The following is a 27742-nucleotide window of genomic DNA, read 5'->3' on the forward strand; positions in this document are numbered from 1 at the left end:
CGGGTGCAAGAGATGATGTCACCCACCCTGCACTGCTCCATAAACCAGTGTTTCATCTCAATGCTTCTGTTGGCATGCAGGTGTGAAGTGTGGGACCCATAGTAATGTGAGGCACCTGTAATATTATAATAGGTTTACTTGTGATTAAATGAATAAGGCTGACACAAGCACTTTTGGGCAGCGTTGGAGTCTTTAGGACTCACATGCATCGTTTAGGAGACCTAGATGGCGACAATATGATAAGCTGGTCTATCTGATTGATGTGCTGGTGTTTCTGTATTTTCAGGAGAGCAAACTTGTTAAAACAGTCTATAAACATTGGGACACAGATGTATAATGGATGTGTGAGAGAAACTGAGTTCTGTTATTGCAAAATGCTCATGTGTTTCCAAGTTTTGTAAGTCAATTGATAGTCTTTGAAGTGCAGCTCCTGCAACGTTTGGCTTGATAGGAAGTCAGCAGAGCCTACAAAGCCTGATTAAATATATGCTATGAACTGTGTGTGAGTGTGAAGAATATTTTGAAAAGTAGGAGATAGAGAAACATTGTTAACTTTTTTTAATCGTGTTTAAGTGAGCGAGAGTGTTTGGCACACACGTCTTCCAGTTGACTGAGATGTCTATCATAGTGCAGCCATGCGAGGCTGATGTGCCCGAAGCTGTTCAACAGGTCATTCAGATGTGACAGAACACCGTGGAAAGCATCCCTGATGAAATCTCTTTACGGTTATTAGCCACTATTGTAGTCTGCCAACTTCTTGTCTACTCTGAGCCATGAGACTGGCATGCATACTCTCTGTACTCAGCCTCACACCTGATGGACCAGCTAGAGCAAATCCTGTAGCTTTATTTTGGGCTATTTGGAGCTTAGACAGAACTTCTAATATACCAAACCTGCAATAAATCTTTCTTCATGAAAGGCCAAGAGTTCAGTTTTAAAAACTATATGTATTTGAAATATGTTGATTTAATAATAATAAACGTTTGCAGATTGTAACAGAACATAATATACAACATGTTGAATACACATGTATGGGCTTTTATGAATACTAAAGAAAACAAAACAGAGAATTGTCTATTTCATGTAGAGACAACGCCTAGAGCTATGATCCTTTACAGTCCCCCCCGCCACCCGCCTCCCGCTCCTACAACTACACACAGCTTCATCATGAGAGTGGATGGAGGGTCAGTGTGTCCATCCTGTGCTCCAGCAGCTGTGTGTATGTCACTGTTATATAAGTTTGTCATAACATCAGATCCTATTCAAACAGCCAACATCCCCTTGTCTCTTTTGCAGATTAAAGCAATGTGTACGTGCATGTACATGCGTGTGTGTGTGTTTGTGAGAAATGTCTCGAGATGGGTTGGCATGACAACAAAGCGTATACTTCTAACAGTGTATCCAGGGAGAGTGAGTCTCTAAGCGCTGACACTTGCACAAACACAAGGCCCTAGAGCTGATCTTCACAATGCCTTCAATTTTAAGTTCAGATATTTTATGAGAGAAAATTGATTTCCATAGATCAACAATGGTGTTTTTTTCCCAAAATGTTGTTTTCACGTACTAAAAACCCATATTTCTTGCTAAATATTTTAAGAAGTGTACCCACAGTTAGCCTTTCTTCCTTGAACACAACCACACACACACACACATGTGCACACTGAGTCGCAGCAGTAAATAGATGCTCTGTTCCTGCTGTGTCCGTGTTTTTGTTGTTGATGCCATGACAGCTGATCAGGGATTTTCCTGCTGTGATTTAATTGGATCAAATCATGTAGGTGATCAAGTCATGTGACTTGCTCTTATGTATTTCAGCTGAATTGTGTGTGTGTGTTTCAATTATTAGTTTTTCATCTAATTTTGAATATGCTCTGGTAAGGTCATTATTGTTAAAAGGGACACATTACTGTTATATTTATTTGTTTTTCTGACAGAAAACCTTTTGTACCTGGAACAGTAAGAAATCTCCATTTCCATTGCACTCCAAAAAAGAAACTCTGAAAGCAACTCTGGCTACAATAAGTTATTTATCAGTCTTCATTAATGAACTTTGACAGGAGCTTGGATATGAAATTGAACTGAAATGAACAACAGTTAGGTTTAACACAGGTCTGGAGAGTTCCTCAAGATCCTTCGATGAGTTGGTCAGAAGCGGGTCTTAAAGCCTGACAGCTCCAGCTTGTCGATGCTTCTCTGATTGGTGAAGGAGGCTCTGGTGATCCGACTGGATGGACTTCCTTCTTTACTCAACCACACCTTCCTGTTTAGGACACATAAAGAAACTTAGAGATCCTCGTCACCATGTGGACAGTCCAACTGTGACCAGACCCTTTTCTGTTGTATTGCCGTTCATTCAATGTCTGCACTTAAAGTTCAGAGAGTACAAAGCTGTGGCTCAGTGGTTAATTGGATCGCTTCCCAGTGAAAAAGGTTGCAAGTTAAATAAAATACATACATTTTTAAGTACTTTAAATTGAACCTTAATTTTATTTTTGTGTCATTACAAAGTTAAGCTAATGTTGCAATTTTCTTGTGTGATTAAGTAGATAGTATTGGTGAGGTAAGAAAGGGTAAATAATTCATATTATTTGTGTGTTGGTTCGCACATCACACTTCGAGCCATCCATGCATAAGTCAGTTGGGCCACCCCAGTCAAAAAGTCTGGACACGCCCCTGAGTAGTGTGCTTGTCTTGTTCTTGTTAGCTATGTTTTGTGAATCATAAAATGTTGTTTTTACACCAAATGTGCATTGAGTAAATCCTACTTTAGCTAGTCAAGGCTTAAGCAGCTTTGTGTAATACATCAATTATAAGTCAATGTCTGTGTTTGTGAAAGCAGCATCAGTGCTGGTCAAGATATTTTGCTTTTAAAATGTATTTTTGGGCCTTCTTCTTTTCTGACAGGACAGCTAAAAAGAAACATGAAATATTTAGAGAGAGAGAGAGAGAGAGAGAGAGAGAGAGAGAGAGAGAGAGAGAGAAATCGGGGATGACAGGACAAGCCAAGGGCTGAGGGTCAGGGACAAAAATGAAGAAAAAAATAACAATCAGACTGTTGGGGGCGGTCAGACACACATGTGGTACCCAGGGGCATGATGGGAAAAACACATACATTCCTACAGTACAGCTTTATCTAAGCCTGAGAATGAAGAAAGTCTGTTTCACCACCGACTGTTTTTGTGACCATCTGATAATTCTGATCGTGTGTTTGTAGATTAGAGAGAGCTTTCAGGGGATCAGGGTCACGTCCATGAAGCTGCACTGACTAAAAACCCGGCCAGAAATGAGAGAGCAACTGAGATAAAATGAGGAGAAGAGAGAGAGAGAGAGAGCGAGAGAGAAACTGAGAGAAGGGAGAGAGTCAGTGAAAGAGAGACGAGCTGTCCTACTTTTTCAGTTTTGGCAAAAAACTTCTCCATACAGTCGACTGATCTGATGAGTGACCTAGTACTCTACTGTACACGTACATACACACACACACACACACACACACACACACACACACACACACACACACACACACACACACACACACACACGAAAAAAAGATTATAGCGTTAAGTCTCCACAGCTGGATATTTGCTGGTTTGTAATCTGCTGACGTTTTCCTCTAAATCTACACTGTTTGATAAGAGTATACATTTGCGAGGACAGTTATTGACAATGCACAATGTTAGAATATGTTTTTTATTGTCACAACTCCGATCAGAGACTTTAGAAATTTGTAGCAAATAACTCTGTCAGCTTTGATGTGTAAATGTAACAGATCTGTTATCAAGTAATCAGACTCAGTATTACAGAAAGGGACATTTGAAGTTAACATACATATCATAATGATAACTATTATTATTAATAAGATTTGTTTGTATCATTATCATTATCATTTAAATCATCATTATCAATTCTTTTGTAAAATATTGACCGTGTCCTTCAGGTGATAAACAAACAAAAAGTTATTCTGTCTCTTAGAATACCTCTTAAGGATGATATGAGGTCTTGTTTTGTTGATGTTGTAAAAGCCAACACAAAAGACATTACTGACGGCTATCGATGCTAACTTTACAGCCACTTCCAGCAGCTTCAGGTGCGTACCAAGTGAAATGACCTGTTACCTTTGTGAACAACTGTAAAGGAGGCCAGCATAACAACATCATGATGGAGGTTTGTAAAAGGTCTGAGCTTTTGTCCTCACGAGGACAACAAAGAACTCATCACTGATAGGCCTTCGCAGAATAGCAGCACACAAGTTGTTGCATGAGTAACAAAAAATGGATATCAACTCAAAATGAGGCACATGTTGTGTCGTGTCTCATTTGAGTGTTTGCATCACAAATCACTTTGCTATTTTTTAATTTACAAATTAAAGTTTTAAATGTTTTGATTGTGGTCAAAAAAGCACACTAACAGTTACTGCTCATCACCACAGAGAGCTGAACTGAGACCTCTCAGACGCTATTTCAAACTGTGCTGTCATTCATTTTAAAGTAAGAAGATAAGTGCAAAAAAAACTCAAACAAGTCACTCAGTGTGTTCTAGTGTGAAGTTCAGAACCTCAGTTCAGACTGCAGTCAGCCCTAATAACATGTAGAATACACTCCAATGATAATGAAACAAGCTCTCTACAGATTATTAAACATCTCTAAACAACAAGAAACCAAAATGGCTTCTTTCACAACAATTCTTTAGGCCAATCAAAAAGCTGAATTACCTTAAATGTTAGTCATGTCTGACATTCTGACATATGATGTCACTCATGTGAATGTCAGACACAAGTGACATCTGTTTTTCTCTCCACCTCTGCTCCTTTTTTTATTTCTGGTTCCAGCTTAGTTTTGAAAATCTCACTTTCGGTTCCTTTAGTCTCCATTTTGTTCATGTTCACTGCACTCTAGGAATTATTTTTCTCAAGAGGAGAAAAAAGGGAAACCACCCACACGTGTACCTCCCACCACCAGCAGCAGCTCTGCATTTCTCTCTTCTGTGGTTCACTACTTCCTAACTCTCACTCCCTTCTCTTCTGTCCTCCATCGCTTTAATTCTCTGTCCTCTTTTTTTGTACCACTCCCCTTTCTCCACTCCTGTAAGTCCCCCAGTGTCCCCCTTTCTTCTCCCCCCTTCCTCCCTCCTTCTCTTCCTCTGTCCAGAGGAACAGCTGCTTTCCGTTTCCCAGGCCCGACAGGAAGTGAGGTCGTGGTGAAAGTGGAGTCATCAGGAAGGACATGAGGGAGAGTGTTACCAGTGAAAAGATGCCCGGTAGAATGGAGTGTTATTGATCTTTTATTAATAAAGTGTTTAACTATAACTCTGAACTGTAGCTTTTATTTTTATTTTTAAAAACGCTTTCAATATTTTAGCTTCTGTTTTAGCTTCTTATCTTTGATATTAATGGTTTTGTTTGAATGATTTGTCATGATGCGTTTGATGTTGTGGTAATGGTAAATGGACTTGAGCTTGTATAGCGCTTTCCTTGTCTTCTGACAACGCAAAGCGCTTTTATACCGCATGTTTTATACCTCCCCATTCACACCCATGCACACCCTGATGGCCGATGAAGCAGCGGGACCAATTTGTGGTTAAGTGTCTAGCCCAAAGACACATTGGACATGTGACTGATTAGAATTAAAACAGATGCATATACATGACATTTATTCTTATCCATAAGCTGTTGTATTTTGGGATGCCATTTTCTTCCTTTAAGATTGAGCACTGTAGCATATTTAGAACTAAAGTGAAGGTGAAGACTTGAAATTCAGGTAGAAAACATTTTTTAAGACTGACTTTATCATTATTATTAAATACAATAGCTTCCGCTTCTGGATAGGCCCCACTGAAAGCTGTAAAATGCATCTTTTGAGTAATACACTTTTAACAAAGTACCTCCTAACAAGTGTCCTCTTTCTATTTCCTGTAATGAAACAGGTTTACACCTGTTTTAAAAACAACTTGAGCCGTGTATGTGTTAATAAAGGATATCTATCTCTTTGGAGCTGGCAGCTGAAATAATAAACTCCAGCCGCCCGGCGCTGCAAGGAGTTGAAAACGAACACCAAGAATTACAACACTGTTTCATCTGTGTTAGTGTGTCTTTGTGTGTGTGTGTGTGTGTGTGTGTGTGTGTGTGTGTGTGTGTGTGTGTGTGTGTGTGTGTGTGTGTGTGTGTGTGTGTGTGTGTGTGCGTGCGTGCGTGCGTGTGTGTGTGTGTGGGGAGAGAGAGAGCAGGATCCCTAGAGGCAGTGATGTCATATAAACTAGAAGTCCACACCCTGGTGACATCACTATTGGACAGTGAGGACATTCAAAGAAATTGAGCTGAAGCTTCAATCTGATGAATGATTATTGGACAGAACCATAACACAGTTTGGATGAAGGGAGAGAAATAAAGAGAGGGATTTTTCTGAGCCGTCATAAAAACGCAGCTTTGTGAAATTAAAGAACTGGTTTATGATCTTTAAGAAGTATACAGAGGGAATTCGAAAAAAGAAACCTGCAGCACCAAATCAATGCTGGAATCAAGGGTTACAGTATGTTGTGAAGGGAAAGATTGCCACCTAGTGGCTGACTATTATACAAACAGCAACGACAGAAGTGGTGAACATCCAATTTTGTAGCAGTGTCACTCTGTGTACTCACATCTCCTCCACCATATCAGCTGGACCCTGGACTTGTCCCACCACCGTCCCACTGTAGGTGTTCTTCACCCAGCCGACCAGGCCCAGCTGCAGACCCTCCTTTTCTGTGTACTGCAGGGGGGAAGATGAAGGGGTTCACATTTAACGTACTTGTAGGTTTGTAATCTTTATATAAGAAGAAAAAATAATTTCAGAAAAAGACCCAAAAAGATGCTTTAACATGGATTCTGAATCAAAAAGCAGACACATTAGAAACAAACAAGTTTCTGAGGAATTCAATGCCTTTCCATTGCAGGGACCAGGTCTAAATAGACTTCCTGGAATTTTTTTTAATCCACAAAATGTCACTGCCACAGATTAGTACAAACAAACATGGAGTGCGGGATGGGTCTTACAGGGCTGAACATTTTTATCTCCTATGTATATTCTTCAAAGGTATTAAAGACAGATAACAAAATGTGGGAGGAACCTTTTAAGTCCCTTTTAAAGAAGCTCCTGTGAAGAAAGGAGCTTCAGACTTTGTGGAAATCAGGGTATAGGCAGATTTGTTTGGTAAGACTAACAAATGATCATGAGCAGCATTCAAAGAAATGCTACAAGCACAGATGTTCTCAGTTTGCACAATTTCATAGAATCATGGGCCACACCCATGTAGTGATGGAGAAAAGCCCTAGAAGTTCTGTGCGTTAAGTGCAAAGATGAAAATCGGAAATTTTGAAAACATAATTAGCTAAATAACTTTTTTCTTCACTCTCAACCTCAACAAGTTTGTCCACACCATAAAGGACCACGTTTTCTGTGCAAAGGCTTAGTAAGAAATAATGTTGTGCAGCGACCTCTAGTGGCCTTAGAAATGATTCAGGAGAAAACTCAAAGTCAGGAGACGTAGTATTTTAATGGTCAAATTCATTTGGGGTGGGCAAAGAAACAGGACTTTTACTGAGGAGAGGTCAACAGAGGTCTACATCGATTCTTCTTATAAGGTTCAACAGATATGTCACTTAATGGACATTTCTGACGTCACTGAAGTAACAATACTAATATATTTAATTTAACTCAAACCATAAGCTTTGTCCTGGACCTCATTAATCATGTGTTGAGCCAAAAGTCATTGAAGAATTCCTTTACATAACAAATGAAACACTACTCACCAAATGAATCACATAATTATACTACATTTAATTAAAGGACTGTATTTGAAGCCCCAAAACCCCCCTTTTTCTAGACCTAACTAATAGTTATGTTGCTAATCCTAACTAGGCTCAACATTTCACCTGTTGCAACCATGTAGATATGATGACAAACAAACTATGAATCGGTTCCTAAGTTACATTAGTGGGAAAGGTTGTTATAAGTAGCAAAGTAAAGAAACAGAAGACAGCAGGTAGTGGAAGAAGCCAACAATTTTATAGAGACTCACCATTCTGAAACAGACTCCTGTCAACAATAAGGGTGAAGAAAGAAAGAGAGAAAGAGAGGGGGGAGAGAGAATGACTAAATAAACAGTATGTAATCAGAAATATCACCAAACAATAACCTCAATTCTTTCTATGAAACATATTAAGCAGTTTATATGTACGTTTCTTATCCGAATATGTGAGCATTTCTTCCATTCAAAGACTGAAACAAACAGCTGCCTATGATACGTTCAGGATAATTTATCAGAGCTTGCAGGAAGTGAGCCAGCAGAGAGATTCTGTCCCGCCAGCAGCAGCAGCAGCAGAACTGCACTAGTTTCTATATTAAGCTCCAGCACAGATCAGTTTACAGCCCCCGCTCACAGAGCTCGGCAGAAAACAGAAGAAGGAGAAGGAGTAGGAGGAGGGGAGTTAAACATACAGACCCTGAACATGACCGAAGATCTCAAAGTCCACAGACACCAGTTTGGTTCCAGCTGTTTCACATTCAGACATGCTGAGAGCAAAACACAGACTGTCCCTTTAACAGGAGAGGAGGCTGAAGAACGAGTGAGTAAACACCCTCTGCTTGCTCGCTCCCTCGCTCTCCTCAGCACTCTGCACCAACATGGTCATGTCTTCCTCCAGTTTTTAAAGGAAAATCTCACCATCAACACCAGAGAGGAAGTGATGTGCTGAGAGTGCTCCTCTTTACAGTGTTGTAACTTGATTTTATAAGCCTTCTGTAGAGAAACTATTTTTATCATCAGCTTTTTATTGATTTATTTTCCTTGTATCATGCATTCTATGCTTTGAGTTGTCATCTTTATTCCATCCCCAAAAATGTATCTTACATTTCTTTTAATTGTCCATCTGTTAAATATTATACTTTCATCTTTATTTTATTTCACTTCTTTTGCTTTTTTTTGTGATTTATTTTTTTCATTGTTATGGTGGTGTCACTATATCGTATACGTTCTGATATTTCAGTCTTTTTCTTGAAGCGATCGCTGCATGCCTCTTCCTCAGTATAAAACTGTTTAAGCTGCAGTTTATGTATTTAAGTCCTTTACAAATACAGTTTCTGATTTTCATTCATTTTTTCCCCGTCTTCCTATTTTATTATCATTATAATAATTAATATCACTCATAAAACAATGAGTCTGTTATTATAAATGACAGCTCTCATTTATGAAGTCGCTGAGAAAATCATCATGTCATAAGTTTAGTCAGCAGTACTTCAAAGATCCTCTAGATGTCAGTCACACCTCACAGAATTATCAGCAACACACACACACACACACACACACACACACACACACACACACACACACACACACACACACACACACACACACACACACACACACACACACAGTGCAGTCATTCATGTTAACTTCCCTGAATATTTTACCTTTACAGTGAATCTGACATTTCTGGAATCTCTTTTCCTGTAATTTACATTTCCTGGTAACTTTTAAATTATTTAGAAAAGATGACATTTAGAAAGGATCTAAAATATTTTGACAGTTGGGGAATCTTTCTGCTCTCATGAAAGGTGAGGATGTGTATTTTGGCCTGTGTATTACTATATATATGTCCAGCACATAATTTGTGCGTGTGTGTGTGTGTGTGTGTGTGTGTTGAGAGACCATCTAGGAACGACGATCAGACCATCACGTCTCTGTTTAATCCCTTTAATACCACCGGACACACTGTAATCTCTACACACACACACACACACACACACACACACACACACACACACACACACACACACACACACACACACACACACACACACACACACACACACACACACACAAAGCACATTCAACAATTAGGGCAAACACAGTTCTAATCTGCGTGAGTGTCAAAACAAACACCAGGAGCGAAAGCAGTCGTAAATCCAACACAGCGCTCAAATTTCTGCTTGGACGCTGCATTCATAAAGACAGACAGAATCTGAATTTACAACTCAACACTGTTTAGCCCTATGTATGGTTTTAAGAAATTCTCTACAATAAATGCATTATTCATGCAAACCTCTGCAAATAACCTCAACTGTGGCCAGTTTGTCTACCATGTAGAAGTATTTCTAGATCAGGTCCAGGTACTTCTGGTTGCCTGGTAACTGTTTCCAAACAAGAAAAAGTCAAGTGCCTGCAGATGTCTAAATTGTGAGATTCACATGTAAATGATTCACTCCAAGATATTCTGATGACATTGAGACGTGCAGGCGTTAGTCAGAGTAACAGCAGCATTAATGTTGATGATACAATCAGCTAAGTCACAGTTTGTTCCCAACCGTCCTGACGCCTCTAACCTTGACCTTTAACATCATGAATACACATTTATACACACAGAGTTTACCATCACTCCTCTTTAGGGGAAATGCCAAAAAGCTCCATAGTTTAGCACAGATACCCTGTGTGCATGTGTGTGTGTGTGTGTGTGTGTGTGTGTGTGTGTGTGTTTGTGTGTTGCCAGCTGACTCAGCTCCAGAAGTTAAACAGTCCGCTCTGACTGGTCGTCCCCTCGAGCATCAACACTCACACACACAAAAAGTCACACACACGCACACACGCACGCACGCGCGCACGCACGCACGCACGCACGCACGCACGCACACACACACACACACACACACACACACACACACACACAGCCTGACAATGTTTCATGACCTCCATTCAGTTTCACCCCTCAAACATCAAACTCTCTGTTTTTTTAGTGTCAGTATGTGCAGCCTTTTATTTTTGACCATATTTTACCAGAATAATTTCCACATTCTATTTTTCTTTATTTTTGTTTTGGGTATTTTCTAAACACAACTCAATGAGTGTAATATTGTACACATTGCTTCAGGAACCATTGTTTCTTGTTCCCAGCACAAACTCCATTATCCATATTCTCCAATTTAACACGAGGACCATCCTTATCAGCATTTCACTTTTATTCTTCAGTGAAGGAAACCTCGAAGATTTTGAGTCAAAGAAAAATATCTCCTGAGAGAAATTTCAATTAAGTTGCTGAAACCTGACAAAGTGTACAAATAAAACAACATTTGGCTCTCGTGGCACATTGTTATTTAAATTATTTTTAAATAAAATGACAGAAGTAAACTGTATCACCATTTAATACTTTTGTTGTTTTCAGGTAGTCCACTGCCAAGCTAACTGCTCTTTTATGCTAAATTTGAGCCGGATGCAATAATGTACATGATCAAATCCACGTAATCATACTTAACTGAACACCGAAAAGGTAAGGCTGATGGTAATGGCATTAGTTCTGCAGGTACGTGTTAGTATTTGGCAAGTAAAACAAATTGATGATAATAGATCAAAAGCCTGGATATCAATGTAATCACAATTAATACTTCAAATATATTTCATTCAAAAATTTTCACACTGAAAGACAAATTTCAACCAAAAAAAACATCATTGAAGTTGGTCGGATCTATTCTCTTGGGATGATGAATGCTTGCACAAAATGTAATCACAATCCCTCCAACAGTTTAGTTGATTTAAATCTTAAGTAAAGTGGTGGACTGACTGAGTGACTGCCTTAGAACGCTGAAGTGAGGTATGTTACTGACATCAATATGAAAAACAAGGTGAAAACCTAACTGAAAAGGACGCAACCTCCTCAGACCATGAATTTTCATACCAAGTAGAATGACAATGTGTCCAATAGTTAAAGGGCACCAAAGGGAAACATTAATGTTTAATTACTGTAATAGGAAATGTACTTAGGATTAACGTTGTGTCCAAATGATCACCACATTTCATGAGGAAAAAGCCTTTTTTGTGTAATGTAAGCAGGTTAATTGAGATTGTTTGTAGTACCTGGGTGAGTCTGCCTTCTATCCAGTGTAGTGGTGCCTTAAGAAGTGGGAATAATCTTAACCCCCCCCCCCCCCTTCACCTCCAAATGTTTAAAGGTCCCATATTGTGCTTTTTTCTGGTTTTATATGCTCTTCAGTGTGTTTTCCAAGTGTCCTGTGCATGTTTAGGCACATCTATGTGCAAAAATTCAAAGTCCGCGGAAACGCAGCTTCTCCTACGTCCTCCTGTTAGCTGTAGCATTAGCCGCATGTAACGCTCGGTTCTAGCCCCCCTCGATAAAAATGTGTCAGTGTGACGTCATTGTCAGTATGAGATCACTGATCTAAGTCAATTGGCTCGTTGTGGCAAGCCCTGCAGCTCATGTTGAAATTTCCGAGAAGCGTGCTGAGCAACTGACCAACAACGACAGAGCAGATCGGCAGACCAATCAGAGCAGACTTGGCCCACGTGGGGTCTAACAGTGTGGGCTCAGCAGAGCGTAGCTGACGGACTCAGAGCGTAGAGGGAGCAAGGAGGAGCAGTGCATGAAAACAGACACTTTTTTCAGACTTTAGCTATTGTGAATGTACAAAAGTAGGTACATAGATTAAATATACGAACCTCAAAAAGGGCAGAATATGGGCTCTTTAAGACTAGTCTTGCATATTTAATTAGTGTATCCTATCAAATTAGAGACAGAGGGAAGGTCATCCCTTTACAATCCGAAAATTTGCAGCATACTACTGAATGTTGTCAATCAATTATTGGTGTGAATCAGAGGAGATGTAGGCATACCCTTTGGAGACTGAAAAATAAGTAGGTATACTGTGTATACCCTGCACTGCTTCTATCTAAAGGAAAATGTGTACTGTATGTTTAGCAAATACAGTTAGAAACTCAAGAATTCATTCAAACTAACATACTGACATCAGTAAACAGCTCGTCAGTCTGAATCCTGAAGGACGTCGATCCCCAACAGGAGCCAGGAGGTCAGAATGTACCGGAACATCTAGTACATACAGCATGCTTCGGCAAACACACACACACAGCACACACACACACGACAACCTGCATCCCAGCAAACAACCTCCTGAACATCATCGGCGCTGATGAAATCAAAAGAACAGTAGAAACATGATGAAACAGAAACAGAAGTCAAAGATGTATGTACAGTCAGTGTAAGTAAACTACTGTTAGTACTCTCTGTTTCATGTTAAGTGGGCATAGCATCATGCAAAGCTCCAAGACTGCTGCAGTATTAACAATAATCAGACTAATATCAAAAGCCCGTCCTTTTTCCTTTTTCACAGATGCACATTGAAATTCCAGATTTCTTTGTGTTACGTTCATGAGGGGGTGTGGCCTGAGTTGTGGAGGGAGGGAGGGAGGGACTGGAGCGAAATGGACAAAAGAAACCTTACACCATATTTGATTCATTGCTATCACGTGATGTGATACACTCATGGAACCGCCAAGCTGCTAATTATGATTTGATGAATTTCTTGCCCTTCACTTCCAAAACAGCATTGTTATTGAAACAGTGACTAAATATATGTAAAAAGAAATATCGGCAAATAATTATCTTGAGTCTTTTTAACATTGCAGAATTTAATTTCTCTTTGTGGTTCTTTATCAAACAGGAAGCGTTGGAATGTTAAAAATGTTTCAGATTCCCGAAGTCTATGACTTACGTCCTTAAAACCCGGAACACAGTACGAGACGACAACAACATTTGAGCTTCCCAACCTGAGAGTGATGTTACAGGGAAATGGCTGACATGTTAACATGCCCTGCATCTCAGTTCTCTTAAAAGACATGTTCTCACTCCCCAATCCTCAGCTGAAGCAGAAGTAGCTCTAGATCCTCCATCTTAGGGTCATTCCAAAACTCTACTTATTGCTAGGTGGATAGAGGACTGAGGTATAAGGGAAGGGACATCTGAGAATCAATGAGCAGACTTCATGGTCTTAAGAGACTCAGTGGTCTCAGTTATTTACCTTTGTAGCTTTGTAGATTTCATTTCTATCTTCATATGGTTTACAGGAGTCACATTTATGGTATGAGCTTGTAGATGTAAATTTAAAAAAAGGTTATCGAAACTTTTAACCTTGGTTAAACTCCATTTCAGTTACAGTAGTGTCCAAACCCTGCTCTTACATGGCAAGATGGATCGAGATCACAACTTGAGCAAGAGTTTATACCGCCTTCTGTACTTTAGACAGCTTATTGAATAACAAACCCAAATGCCCATCTCTGCTCCCGCTGCCAAAGTGCTGCTTGTTCTACATAGATACTTCCGGAGCACCGCTAGATTTACAGACAGTGGAGATATGCTTAAAAAAGTTTCCATTATTTGTAGATTTTTAATACAGTCATCTGTGAACTTTTGAGTTTTCTAAGTGAATTGGCCCCAAAGTACTAATGACATTGCAAAAAGCTGATAATGTTGATCAATGTTAACTTTATGTAATTATAAATGGAATAAACTGATTAATTGCTATTGAAGTAAACAACGTTTTTAACGGATTAACACTTAACAAAGTTAATTGTCTGATGAACTGTGCCCACCTCTGGTGCTCACACACTTGGCTTGTTAATCAGATTCTAATTCAGTTTGATTTGTTTGTGTGGGAGGTGACTGACAACAGACAAAGATCTGTGAACTGCAGGTTGTTGAGGTTCAGCATCTGTTTGTCTCTCTTTGTCCCTCTCTGTTTGGAACTCTCTCTTCCACTTCTGCTCTACCTCTCTCTGTCTTTCCATCTCTCTTCTTTTTCTATCACCCTTCTCTCTCTCTGTCTCATGCGCCTCTCTCGCCCCCTCTCTGTGCCTCTCTCTCTATGTGCCTTCCTCCTCCCCCCCCCCCCCCCCCCCCCCCCTCTCTGCCAGGGGCTGGTTTTGTGCTGACAGCTGGGGACTATGATGTGAAGCCAAGATGATTGCTGCTGTAGAAATATTTACTACACATAACAACAACACACATACACATGACCACCTCCCCCACAGAAACACACAAACTAACAAACACATAGCATATGTAACCCCAAACAAACAAACAAACAAACACACACACACACACAAACTGGTCTAAATGACCTTTTATAAGAGTGTTATAGAGCATGTCAGACCTGCATGTTTTTGTTATTCTTTTGTGGCGTGGGATTGGCCTTGTTGGCCATCATATCTTTTTCCAGGATTTGCAATTATCTCAAACTCCCTCCTTTCCAAAAAAAAAAAAGACTTTTAAAAGAGAGAGAGGCTAAAACAGACTTTGACAGTTAACAGAATAAAACATTTACCAACTTTTGTAAACGTTTCAGAGATCACACCCAATTGCAGTTGGATTCCTAGTTTTCTGTTCATCCCCTGAGGCCTGCAGGATTTACAGTTATTGAGGTAACTTCACGGTCAACTCTAGGTTTACAACTACAAAGGTGGTTCCCTTCTTACCAGGTTGGATGGTCATTGTAACTCTTGCTTAACACTTTCTCTGAAGCAGGTTACGTTTGGGGAAATAAAGATCTACCAGTACTAAGAACCAAATTATGACCTATCGACTCTATTGATCCTCGAGCTGAGTTAATGAACTTGTTTAGTTGTTCATTCAATTATTGAACACTGGGATTTATAATGGTCTTTTTGCAAGATGCAGCTGTGTTGCTTTTAGTCTAAATTATATTTAAGTTCTATATATTTTTCCTGATATTATAATTTCCTTTAAGTTTGTAAAGTATGCCACTGTACTGTCATTGACCATGTTTTTCATTGTTCGTATGCCGTAAACACTCCCCCTTATATGCAAACATGCTCAGAGAAACTCAGGGTTGACTTATCCAGTTTCTAACCAGCTTTGTGTGACCACTTAGCCTGATTGTCTTTGTTAGGGAAAGCAAGATAACCAAAACATACCTTGTGTATGTTAAACCAGCTTGGTACAGTAGAGCCTTTCTGCAGTTAATGCTAACTAACCGTAGGCTCCTGAAGTCTGTACTATTATATGAAGTGAGTCCAACATGCCCAGAGTATCTTTAGGTTAACTGGCTTCACTAACTTTAACCATCACATAGACTAACCAACCAATCACAGACATCCTCAAGTCTGCCGTCAACAGATCTTCATACTCTTTGAGGACACTGGAAAAAAGGAAAAGGTCAACACCTCATACTGTAATCAACACAGCTGTATTGGATAAATAAAGGGAGAACTGGCAGGAAAAAGAAAAATCAACGAGTGTGATGTGCAAATTCACTTTAGGTGATAAGTACGTGTCATTTGTGTCTTTCGAAGCCTAGTTGATGTGAAAAATTCCTTTTTCAACATATTTGTTGCACCGAGATGAAAAGATGACAGAAGGTGGCTGGAGATGGGCAGAGAAAAGGAGATTCCAAGGTACAAAAATTATAAAACAAAGTGTAGCACAGGTCAGCAGACAGACTGGGTGGGATCCTGAAGGAAAGGAGAAAAACAAGCAGATGTAGTTTAGCCAAATCACGAGCAAACTAACAAGAGAATATAAAATTATAGTGAGTCTAAGAGGAGCTACCACAGCAGCATAAAAAAATATCTGACAGTGACAATGCTGGATTGATGGTGTAGGTTTTGATGATCTGATGGATGACAGATGTGTTAGTTGAGGACGTGATGAGCTGAATGCAGGTCAGTGTATCCAGGTAAGTGGCAGGGCAGAAACACACAGACAAACCAGGTACAGAAAAAAACACAAGGCACAAGGCAGTGAATAAGATATGAATTTAAAAACATTAACAGCCAGATGTTTTTGCATCCCCATCACCAGAAAAGTGTTGAGCCAAACCAGCTCCTAAATATTTAAGGAGGAGACTAGAACGCCCTCCTTCCCAGTTCAGTATAGGCACTTTTGGACTAGGTCTGTTATTCCTGAGAGCAAACACAGTGAACCTCAAACTAAAGAAGGATTAAAGCTCCTGTGAGGTACTTTCAGTTGTTGCTGATTCAGTTTCCCCCCGTTGACATAGTGTTACGTCCCTTCTCTCTACCCAGTTTGTCCTTTACATCTATAAGTAGTATTTTTCCAAAATCTGATCTCTATGTCCTCTAACAGTAGTTTGACTTATAGATGATTATAGAAAAAAAAGCCTGTTTCATCAGAGTGCTGTTAGACAAGGCAGACCACATACATTGGTTTACAGAGAGTAATGTTAAGAATCATGGCGCCATAGTAGACAGAATGCAGCACTGTCAGGCCGTGTAATGATTTCATTGAGCTTAAGAGACGTAAATTATTTGACATTTCAATCACAAAACATTGCCAACCACAAACATTAAATAGTACTTTGAGGTACGCTTACATGACTGGATACTTTGGATCACATCTCACTGTCCTCCTCTGTGAATGTAGAGTGCTCAGTTGTCATGGCGATGCATCAGTTGTCATCATATTATCAGACTTTCTAAATTTTAAGCCTAGTTAAAAAATGTCTAGACTTCTTTTGTAACATAGTTTAACCCTTCTGAACTGTTAACTGATGTTTGGTAATACAACATGTGTGGTTCTCACCTGAGGTATCACTTTGTTTGCACACACACACACAAACACACACACACACACACGCACATGCACACACTGTGTTTGCACAATGTGTATAATATCTCTTTATTCACGTGTTGATTTCTGTGCTAATGTGTGTGCATCTGCTGTGCATCCACGTGCCTTGTGTGTGTTCACACACGTTCCTACGTGCTCAACTGTACACGTGTGTGTGTGTGTGTGTGTGTGTGTGTGTGTGTGTGTGTGTGTGTGTGTTTACACTTGGATGAGCCTTCTGTTCGGCGTGCAGTCGCTCTCAGTGAGCTGGGTTTTTAGGTCGCAGTGTTCTTTCTGCCATAGCCGCACACACACACACACACACACACACACACACACACCGCACACACACACACACACACACACACACACACACACACACAAACGCAGCCACGTCAGAGGAAGATGTTGGGCGCTATTAGGAGCCGGGCTGCCGAGTTTGGGTGGATGGGGGAGGTGGTGGTGTGTGTTTGTGTGTGTATGAGTGTGTTTAAGGGGGTCCCAGAGGTCTTGTCATAAATATGGGCACAGAGCCAAGTCTGCATGTGTGTGTATGTGTATGGGTACTTCAGTGATTGTGTGCATGTGTGTGTGCAATGCTGGAGGGTTTAAAACCTCCGCTGCTGTGTAACATGTCGACTCTTTTTAGTAATGTCATCCAACACACACAAACACACACAGGAACATGCTGGACTCTATGTTAGCAATAGCATTAGCCTTATGCACATAAATACAGCTCCCTGACAACTACATACACATACACTGACTAACACAAATGCACACACGTACATGCACACACACAAACACGCACGCACACACACAAAGTGAAACAATAAGCGGAGCAGACTGTGTGATTGGATGTGTGTTGACAGCAGCCATGTACAGTCTCATATGCATTAAGGCTGCAGGACGTATATGAGATACATTACAGCCATCAGCTTCATGTATGTCACTGTGTTAGGCTTTATAATATAGAACATTTACTTTTCAGTGCATGGGTCTTATATGGCAATAATGCTACAGTTTTTAAATTCAGTGATCACTGCATGGACTCTGAGAGTAGCTGATGGTGTTTCAGTTCAGCTCTAAAGAATAAAACACACAGAAGAATTTGATAATAAACTCATGATTTTATATCCGATTTAACCATTTGGGTTTACTTCTAGTTTCACACTAAAACTGGTGGCTACATTGGTTATAAATATGTTTCACCTGCTCTCTTGCCCAATCTTGATACAAAACACAAAAGTCAATCCTTAAGTGTTGTACAAAGAAGGCTATAATCATTTAATGAAAACTCTTCTCTATCTGTCTATCATAAACTGTGTTTATTGGTTTGGCAGGTAATTCAAAACTTAATAAGTTTTAATAACTATCATTATAAGATGTTTTTGGCTTTTATATAGCAACTGTGCATCCTCCACCAGTCATGTGTGGACAAACATAGAAGCTCTATTGAAGAACATATCGGAGATAACCCCTCTTCCTTATTACTGTAATAACTATATTTAAATGAAAGTTTGTAGTATGGCGTTATTTCTGCAATAGACTGAAGATGTCATTATGCTAAAAGCATGCAATTATCAGCTTTCAGCTCCAAGACATCATCATAACGGTCAACCTCAAAAAGGCATTAGCCTATTAGCTTAGCTTAGCTGAAACAGGATTGACCCTTCTTTAAAATGTCACGTCTTGTTAGCATGAAACTCAAGTGTAAAAATAACAATTATCTTCTTTAGAAAACTCTTCAATGGGACTGGTTCCAAAGCTTTGGACAAATAAACCTATGGTTAACTATGGTAAACAAGCTTAGCATTAAAGTTCTCATGTAAATCTCAGCAAAGAGTTTCCCCTCCAAACTATTAAACCATCCCTATAAGTATAAGCTGCTTACCCTTTTACGTTAACATGGAAGCTCTTAATTCAAACTCATGCTGGAACTGTTAACAGCCATCATCTTGAACATAATCCACTTTAAAAAAAAACATTATCTCACATTTATCACATTTTTGCACAGCTTTCTGTTTCCTCCCTGTTTTTCGTCTCACTGCTAACAAAAGGAATTAGCATAATGGTAAACGGTAAATGGACTTGAGCTTATATAGCGCTTTTCTAGTCTTCCAACTACTCAAAGCGCTTTTACACCACGTCACACCCACCCATTCACACACTGATGATAGTGATGATCACTATGTAGTATCATCCATCAGAAGTAACTAATAAGTGTCGGGGTTAAGTGTCTTGCCCACGGACACATTGGACATGTTGGACATGTTGCCCAGCTGGGGATCGAGCCCTCAACCTTCCGATTGAGAGGCGAGGACTCAACCAACTGAGCCACAGCCGCCCCAAAATTGAAACATGTGACAATGTTTGCTTCGGACTTGTCTAGTAGTAGTATTTAAGTTATCGTGCAGGTCTGACCTTGTGACATGATTGATTGATTGATTGATTTAATTTTATTGTTGTGTCATGCATAAACAATATACCCAGCACAAAAACAGGCTGCAAGACACCATTATTAAATCAAAGAGACCAAAAGTACATTTCATTAATCAAAGGTGTTCTTAACTCATCATCAAAAGGACAACATGTGACAAAATGAGATTCATTCTCCACTTCTCCTAAATCACGTAAAAAAGTGTTAAAAAAAAAAAAAAAATGCTTAGCTGGAAATCATACTGTATATGAATTTTAGATGCCTCTTTAACCCTCACATTTTGCCTGCTCTTGCCGGTATAACATTACGAAGCATGCATGTACATGAACACACATCAATGAAGGTTGAATGAAGGAGGCACTAAAGAATGGTTGACTCGGCATAGAAATGTAAATAAGTGTGTGTGGGTTTTGGTGAGTGTGTTTACAACCCTTGTAACCAAATTGACCTTAATGAAAGGACACAGGAGCAGTGGGGCGCTATAATACACACAAACCTGGAGGGTGGGAAAGAACTGACACACACAGTCAAAACACACACGAACACACTTACACACAAGCACACATACAAAGCCGAGTGTTAGCCAGCGGCAGTGTTTGAGAGGAAAAGCAAAAGAACATTTGTCCGGTCAGTTGGTGTCTGACTCCAAACAGGACACAGAATGCCTGCATGTGCGTGTGTGTGCGTGTGTGTGTGTGTATGTGTGTGTGTGTGTGTTAGAGTGGGATGAAGGGTGCTTATCTTTGTAATATAAACAAATATTTAGCCGAGTCAAATCCGGTTTATATGTGTAGCTCGGTGTCATATATGTAATCTCTGTGGGTTGCACAGGACAACAGCAGAAAATAAAGGCCTCAGTAAAGCACTTCATACATGAGGGGAAAATGTTAGTTTAGTTTTCTATGACTAGATTTACACATCAGAACCATTTTCGCCAAAACAGCCTTGAGGGCCATGTTTGTTTTCATTTTTTCTCCTGGAAGTCGGTCCCTTGCTCCTCCTCCGTGATGACATCATAAAGGTCAAGAGAGAAGCAAAAGATTGGTCGCTGACAAACATAGAGTCTCATGTCCCCTCATGTCCTCATTACAGGACTTTATTACTGCATAATCTCCAAATATAAAACAGTGACAAACATGAATAGTGTGTGGTCTAAAGCCGACTCCAAATGAAGCTCTACAATTTTGCTATTTTTGCGTTCATCTTAAATTGGCCAAAAATGTATAAAGCTGTAGTACGACTTGAACACATTTGCATAATCATAAACTAAGAAATATATTTCTAATTCCATATGAACTTTTTAAACTTTATATTTTATTTATAAATGTATTTTTTTCTATACTTGCCTTATGACCTTAAGGCATGTTAACATTATAAGTAGTACCCAATTTTTAAAGACTTTCATACTCGCACAAACTTGTGCTCTTGTATACAAAAACCCTTTCCTGACATGCCAGGCGTGGATTTTATGTCTATTCGGCCCGCTGTGAGCAGTCAATGTGAGCAGCAAGAATGAGTGAATAGACCTTTCTGAAAGCATGCATATGCGAGTTTGAGTCTTGCAGTTGAAAAAATAATCCAAAATCTAGATAAACCACAGGTACACCAGTGTTGTTATCTTGAGATCAAAAGACAAATATCTTGAGAAAACATTATAATAAATGGCAGCAAATATAATGTATGGATGCATGTCCACTTAGAGCTTCTGTACACATAGACCTGGTGGTCCTTTCCCCTTTTTCATCTAAATAAAGAAACATTTACCAAGATTGAACGTGTCACCACCGTCTCTCTGACCTCACTGTGACCAAGACCTTGTAAACCCTCATTAAAAGGGAGTATGGTGGGGGTGGCGGGGGGGTAAAGGAGCTGATGCAGCCCTGAGCTGCAGCGTGAAAAAGCTCAACTGTTGGTCCCTCAGCTCCAGCTGCAGGGTCATGAATAAGTCAGATGATGAACCACCTCACGACGATCGCAGGTCCCAAAAACGTTGGCACAAACGATCACACTGCGATGCATAATTTACCTCGACCATAATCTATATTTCAAAGGAGGCTCCAGTGCTTCAGCAAACGTTTAGCTGAAACTTCTTTCCATTTTCTTACAAGAGACAATCAAGGTTTTCCTTTTCTTATGTAGAAAATCTCACACATAGCAGGAATATGAATGGAACGTGTAAGAAATAGAAAGAAAGGAACTGGAGAAACGTAGAAAACGAAAACAATGGCTTCACACTATCAGAGTAAACGTTGCATCGCACATGGTATCATATTTGAGTTATTTAAATTTGTGAATTATCACATGTTCTATTACAAACCTACTGCCAGACCACTTTCTGACATATTACGTCAGCTAACCCTACAGCGCCTCATTGTAAATAATAACCTTTACAAATGAAGGTGGCAGAGAGTAAACTGGCTCAGCATAATAAGACTGTGCTGGATATGTCAGAAATAGTGTATTGTGAAGTGAAGTGTGTCATACACAGTCTTGCATAATCTATATCTTCAAGCTGCCAAACAAAACGTCATGTTGTTCTACATTACTGGGCAACTCATAGCACTCAAAGCAATGTGGCCAAACACAAGATGTGCAGTTTTCAAGTCCTGTAGAACGAACAGGAACAACTAGGTTTCAAAATTTGATCGCGGCAGTATGATTGGTTAGGAGAGGTTGTGGTAGAGTCGGGTTAGATTATTACTTAAAGAATAAACTTGAACTTATGCTGCGCTCCATTAGAGTCCTTAAGAAAATCAACATGATATTGCTGTTATATGTACTCTAGCAGAAATTAGATAATGTTATGTTTTGATTAAAATAAAATTAAAATGACAGACATCAGTAGAGCCAGTATAATAGATAGTCAATTTAATGTGACCGTGAGTGACGTGGATGACTGCATTAATTTTTTACACACGATGTCCCTGTATCAGGAGAAACAGAATATTCTCCCTGACAGCAACTAATAAAAAATGTATGACTTTTTCAAGTAACAATACTGAATGTATACTCCATGTCCTTATACGGAAATATAGAAATAATCTGACTTCTGTTACATATTTAAAAACACAATTCATTAAAGGTTAGGTTAAAAAAAGTCTACCCACTTCAGGAATGGACAACTTGTGTAATAATACTCTACATTGGCAAATTGGACACTTCTCTTACAGCACTTGTAAAAGAGAGTATTTAGTAAGTAGTGATTTCCACAGACATATTTTGCTCAAACGTCAAACCCAACTTTGTTTTATAATTTCACCCCAAATTAGCTGAAGCTATAAATATGGCCGCTGCTATTATCCAGCTTATCCTTTTGCTTACCAAAACACACATCACACCTAACACCGTGTCCTAACAGCATGCAAGCATTGAATATTGCGTTGCATTGCAACCGCAAGCTCGCTGTCCAAACCGCATCCATTAAATATTTCATTCTTTGCTCTATGAATTTCAGTTTCCTCTTGCAAACAGTATGACATCCATAACTTTTGAATTGATTGGGAGAAACTGAAGTATTGGTAAACAGCTCTCGTTGAGCCGAACTAAGTTTCTCCCGTGTTGATACAATTCAAAGCACAACATTTCAATTACTGATGTGGATATTATCTCCACTTTGTAAAACAAGGTAACAAGTTCTCTTGAGTGAGAAAAGCTAATGCCTTGCAGAGCCCTCTCCTTCCTCCTTCCTTGTCCATTTCTACGCGAGCAACAGAGAGGAAAACAGAAACAGGGCCTCTGGGTAAAAACGGTAAGAGTGTCCGAGCAGTTACTGACTATACTGTTGAAAATATTTGTATCGTTTTTAAATTGAAAGAGTTCATGTATGTGCTGTTGTCAGATTATAAATACACAGAGGCACTGTAAACATCAGATGATGATAGAGATATGTTCAGTCATCAATTGACACAATAATCACAGTTGTTCCACCCAAGTTCTTACTCAAACCCCAGGCTTTGTTGAGCAAGCTTACTGCTCTTTAAAAGGGGATTTGCTTATTTCCCTATTCATTCTTTTTTTAACATGGGTCTATGTTTCTACCTACAGTACAATGGCTCTTTGTGTCTGTGTATTCTGTTAATTACGGTTCTATGTCTCTGCATTCTCTTCTCATGTTTCTGTGCATTCAGTTTATTGTGGTTCTGTCTTTCATTCTTTCTTTTTATCATGGTACTGTGTTTCTATTTACAATGGTTCTTTGTTTCTGTCCATTCTGTTTGTCACAGTTCTATGTCTCTGTTTTTTCTGCTTTTATTGTTCCCTGTTTTCATGTATTCTATAGATTACATTTCTATGGTATTACAGTAAATGGATTTGAGCTTGTTAAGCGATTTGCTATATTCTTTTTCTTATGGTGATATGTTTCTGTCTCTTCTGTTTTTCATTGTTCTATGTTTCTGTTTAATATGTTAATTATGGTTTTCTGTGTCTGTCTATTCTGTTTATTATGGTTCTATGTTTCTGTGTATTCTCACAGCAGAGCGGCTCCGGCTCTCGCCCCCTCCCCTTTGTGTTTGCTCGGCTGAACTCTGTGTGAACTGCTACTTGAACCCTGGGTGAACTTTGCTAAACTGACCCATTAATCTACTTTGGGTGTAAAGCTGGCTGTACGGCGGTCCATGAGGGACACCTCAAGCGGGTTCAGAGTCAGCAGCAGTAGAAACACCTGCTAATCACTGAACATGTGCACGTAGGGCAACAATGTAAAAAAAAAAAGTGAGCAGATTGCATAAGAAGAGGAGAAGGAACCATGAGACATGCAGAAACACAGCAAATGTTCTCTTTGAAGAGAAGTGAAAACTGACACACACAAAAGCGCCTCAAGAATCTCACAAATGTGTCATTTTGTTTACAGTGAAAAACCTGATACATTTATAATGTGGGTCATCATCCAGTTATTTAAAACCATTGATATACAACTCAAAATAGCCTCACTGAGAGAAACATTGCAAAAAAGTTGGAAATTCAAATAAACACTGTAAGAGCTTTAACTAGAGCATTGAAGTTTGGTGGATCATCTCGCCTTTAGTGGCCGCTTGCCAGGCCTCAGAATTGGCATTTTTTGCCTTATGTATGTAGGAAATCTTTTAAACTAAATTACAGAAGTTATAGTTAGTGAGGGAGATAAAAAAAAAAAAAAAAAACATTTGTGCATTTTATGACAAATGCATCTTTAGCATCTAATTAAAACTATTTTAGTTTATATGTGGAAGCAGTTTTTTCTGACCTCTGGGGGCATTTAAATCTCTCCTATCACTCTGCATTATAACTGTGCATATCCATGCCAAAGATAAGGTGCTTATGTACAACCAGCTGGCCTCATAGACTGCATATAAATATGAGCAGTGTGTCCCAATCGCCTTCCGTTGTACAAAATTGATACCAAAATACCCATTGATGGGCACTGACATGCAGTGGCCCCGGCAGCCGTAATACTGTAGGCATTAACATTTATTTCAAAGTATAGTTTTTTTCAGATTCTCCAGGTGACATCAGCTTTATTACGACTGATGAGCTAAAAAAAAGGGCGTCTGACTCGGTCAAATGATGTTGCAGGCTTGTGTCCAAGCTACTGTTTGCTGGTATTATTACGATATTACGTTTTTTTAGCCAGTTGTCTGGCTACTTGTAGTTAATTTGAGGATTTGCATTGTATTGTGTCAGTATGAGTGTCTCTCTCTCTCTTGCTCGTTCAGTTACAGTGATGTCATATGCGTGCATGAGAACCAGGAAGATAATGGTGTCCTACAAGCAATGGACTGGTTCTTCCACGTACACGCAGGTAAATTAACACAGGAACGCTGGATTTAAACTGGGAAATTTTACTTGGGAAAACGAGGGATGCTTGCATCCTTTTGAGAGCCGCTGAAGTAGTAGGCACGAACTGGCAACCAGACGACTCTCTAGATGGAGTTTATCAGCAGCCGTTGAGTTGCAGCTATGCCTAATGAGCAACTTAGCCTATGACCCCACACCTCGCAGCCTCTGAAGCAACACAAGGAGCACAGAGAACAAGCATAATCCTACCCAGAGCTAAACAGAAAAAAACCCCAAAGGAAACAACACTCAGTAATGAAACCCACACAAGCAATTATACCAAAATAAAAAATCCCAACCATGACACCAATGACTGTTATTGCCAGCACACCATTCTGCTACAGTTTAGCTTGGATATTGGTTTCAGGTTTCATCTGTTAGTGATATTTTTTAATTTGAGAGTTGATATTACACATGTAAAGAAATGAGTGATGGACCCAGCTCTTTTATGAACACCTACCCACCTAATGACAGTGATGGGACTGATTATGAAGACGATGATATTGATGAAAATGGTTTTGATGACAATAATGATATTTGGGATGTTGTCGATGTTGTTGACGATGATGACTGTATTTAAAAAAATAAAAATAAAAATGCACTGCCTGTCAGCACCTGAGTCTGATTGGACGTCTTTGCTTGTGATGTACTTATTCTCTGATGTCTGTCACTTTGGACAAAAGTGACAGACATCATCCTAAATGAATTGTTGGATTGTAGTGTAGCCTTTAGATGAGGAGATTAACAGCATGCTGCCTAAACAGCCCTTTTTCAATTTCCACAGAAAAGTTAAAGGTGATTGATAGGGATGTCCCGATCAGCTTTTTAAGCCCCCGATCCCGATCCGATTTTTTTATTTTGAGAATCAGCCAATACCGATTCCTGATCCGATACTTATATTTGCCTAGATAAGAGATGGTCCATGTTTTTTTTTAATTACAAAAATAATGTTTGTAAACATTAAGTGACTACAAGATGTCTTCAGCTTATTACATTCAACTTAGTCCAGCTGGTATTGTTGTAAAACTCACATATAAAATCAAAATTCTACTCAGAATGGTGTAAAAGCTTTGTTTACCTTTAATATTCAGCCATAAAAAAATGGCAAATTCACTTAGTGCTGTTTTATAATAAATAACAAGTAAACTTGAATGCACTAGAACACACCGCAAAGACTACAGCCGACGGCCAACCAACACGTATGTTCTGCACATGCGTGAGAGGCAATAACTCTCCATGCCAGCAGGTGGCGGTAGTCTGTAGTTGCCATTCGAAAAAAGAGAAACTGGGAGAGGATGAGGAAGAACGTGGATAAATAAACCATTGTTGTGATACAAGAAGACAATTTTCTCACCGCTCTCGCTCAGCACTCGGAATATAGGTGCTTCTGATGGAGAATAATGTCTGATAAAAAGTTGAAAATGGCACTGGCAGCCCTTGGTCTTTTATTAGTGGAATAAGAATAGAAGAGGCGTTTACGTATTTCTTCTCTTGCACTGGCTCTCCTCGCTTAGCTGAACATCAGACAGATTCCTACCCCCAACCGCGCCGGGTCACGCCGATTCAACATGTAGAATCGGCCAACTGGGCTCGACAGGTAGCAACGGAGCTGGACACACCGCAAAAACTAGGGTGACGACCGCTCACCGACCGGTCAACAATCTCCTTGGTGTGTGTATGACAGCTGACGTAGACGATAGGGATGAGCAAAGTCCAATTTAAAAAGTATGGCTGACAGCATAAGCTCAGCAGAAGTACTGTATCTGACACGTTGTGTGCCTGTGTGAATAACAGTACAAGCAACAGCAGTCATCCCACGCTGCTCAGCGGTGCTTTGTTAAATAGTATGACATCATATTTTATTTGGGCAGCAATAGCTCTGTCTGTAGGCACCTGGGATGAGCACTGGTGGGTTTGGTGTCTGGTTGCTGGAGAGGTGCCAGGTCACTTCCCGAGCAGTGCCGGGGTGCCCTTAAGCGAGGCACCGAACCCCTAACTGCCAGGGCGCTCTTACTTCTGCAGCCCTTTACTCTGACATCACTACATTTGTGCATTGTCATAGAATTCTCATT

At 39.7% G+C, this 27742-nt stretch overlaps 1 protein-coding gene across 3 annotated transcripts in view; it reads right to left on the reverse strand.

The window, feature by feature from the left end:
* LOC109976915 (acylphosphatase-2) overlaps window positions 1-8898 on the reverse strand; it is a 9250-nt gene extending 352 nt beyond the window's left edge. Inside the window, exons 1-4 of one of the 3 annotated variants that reach the window (XM_020626874.3) lie at window positions 8473-8680; window positions 8050-8066; window positions 6631-6740; window positions 1-2260 (exon numbers count right to left, since the gene is read on the reverse strand). The exon at window positions 1-2260 is cut by the window's left edge and continues 45 nt beyond it. In XM_020626874.3, coding sequence (XP_020482530.1) covers window positions 2146-2260; window positions 6631-6740; window positions 8050-8066; window positions 8473-8542 — 312 coding nt within the window. In that variant the 5' untranslated portion in view covers window positions 8543-8680 and the 3' untranslated portion in view covers window positions 1-2145. Of the gene's footprint in view, window positions 2261-6630; window positions 6741-8049; window positions 8067-8208; window positions 8347-8472 lie in introns of those variants that run through there. The other 2 variants (XM_065959840.1, XM_065959841.1) reach the window with 2 other exon arrangements.
* Window positions 8899-27742: the final 18844 nt, after the last annotated feature.

Source organism: Labrus bergylta, chromosome 10 (genome assembly GCF_963930695.1).
Source record: "Labrus bergylta chromosome 10, fLabBer1.1, whole genome shotgun sequence".
In the NCBI taxonomy this organism is placed as follows: Eukaryota; Metazoa; Chordata; class Actinopteri; order Labriformes; family Labridae; genus Labrus; species Labrus bergylta.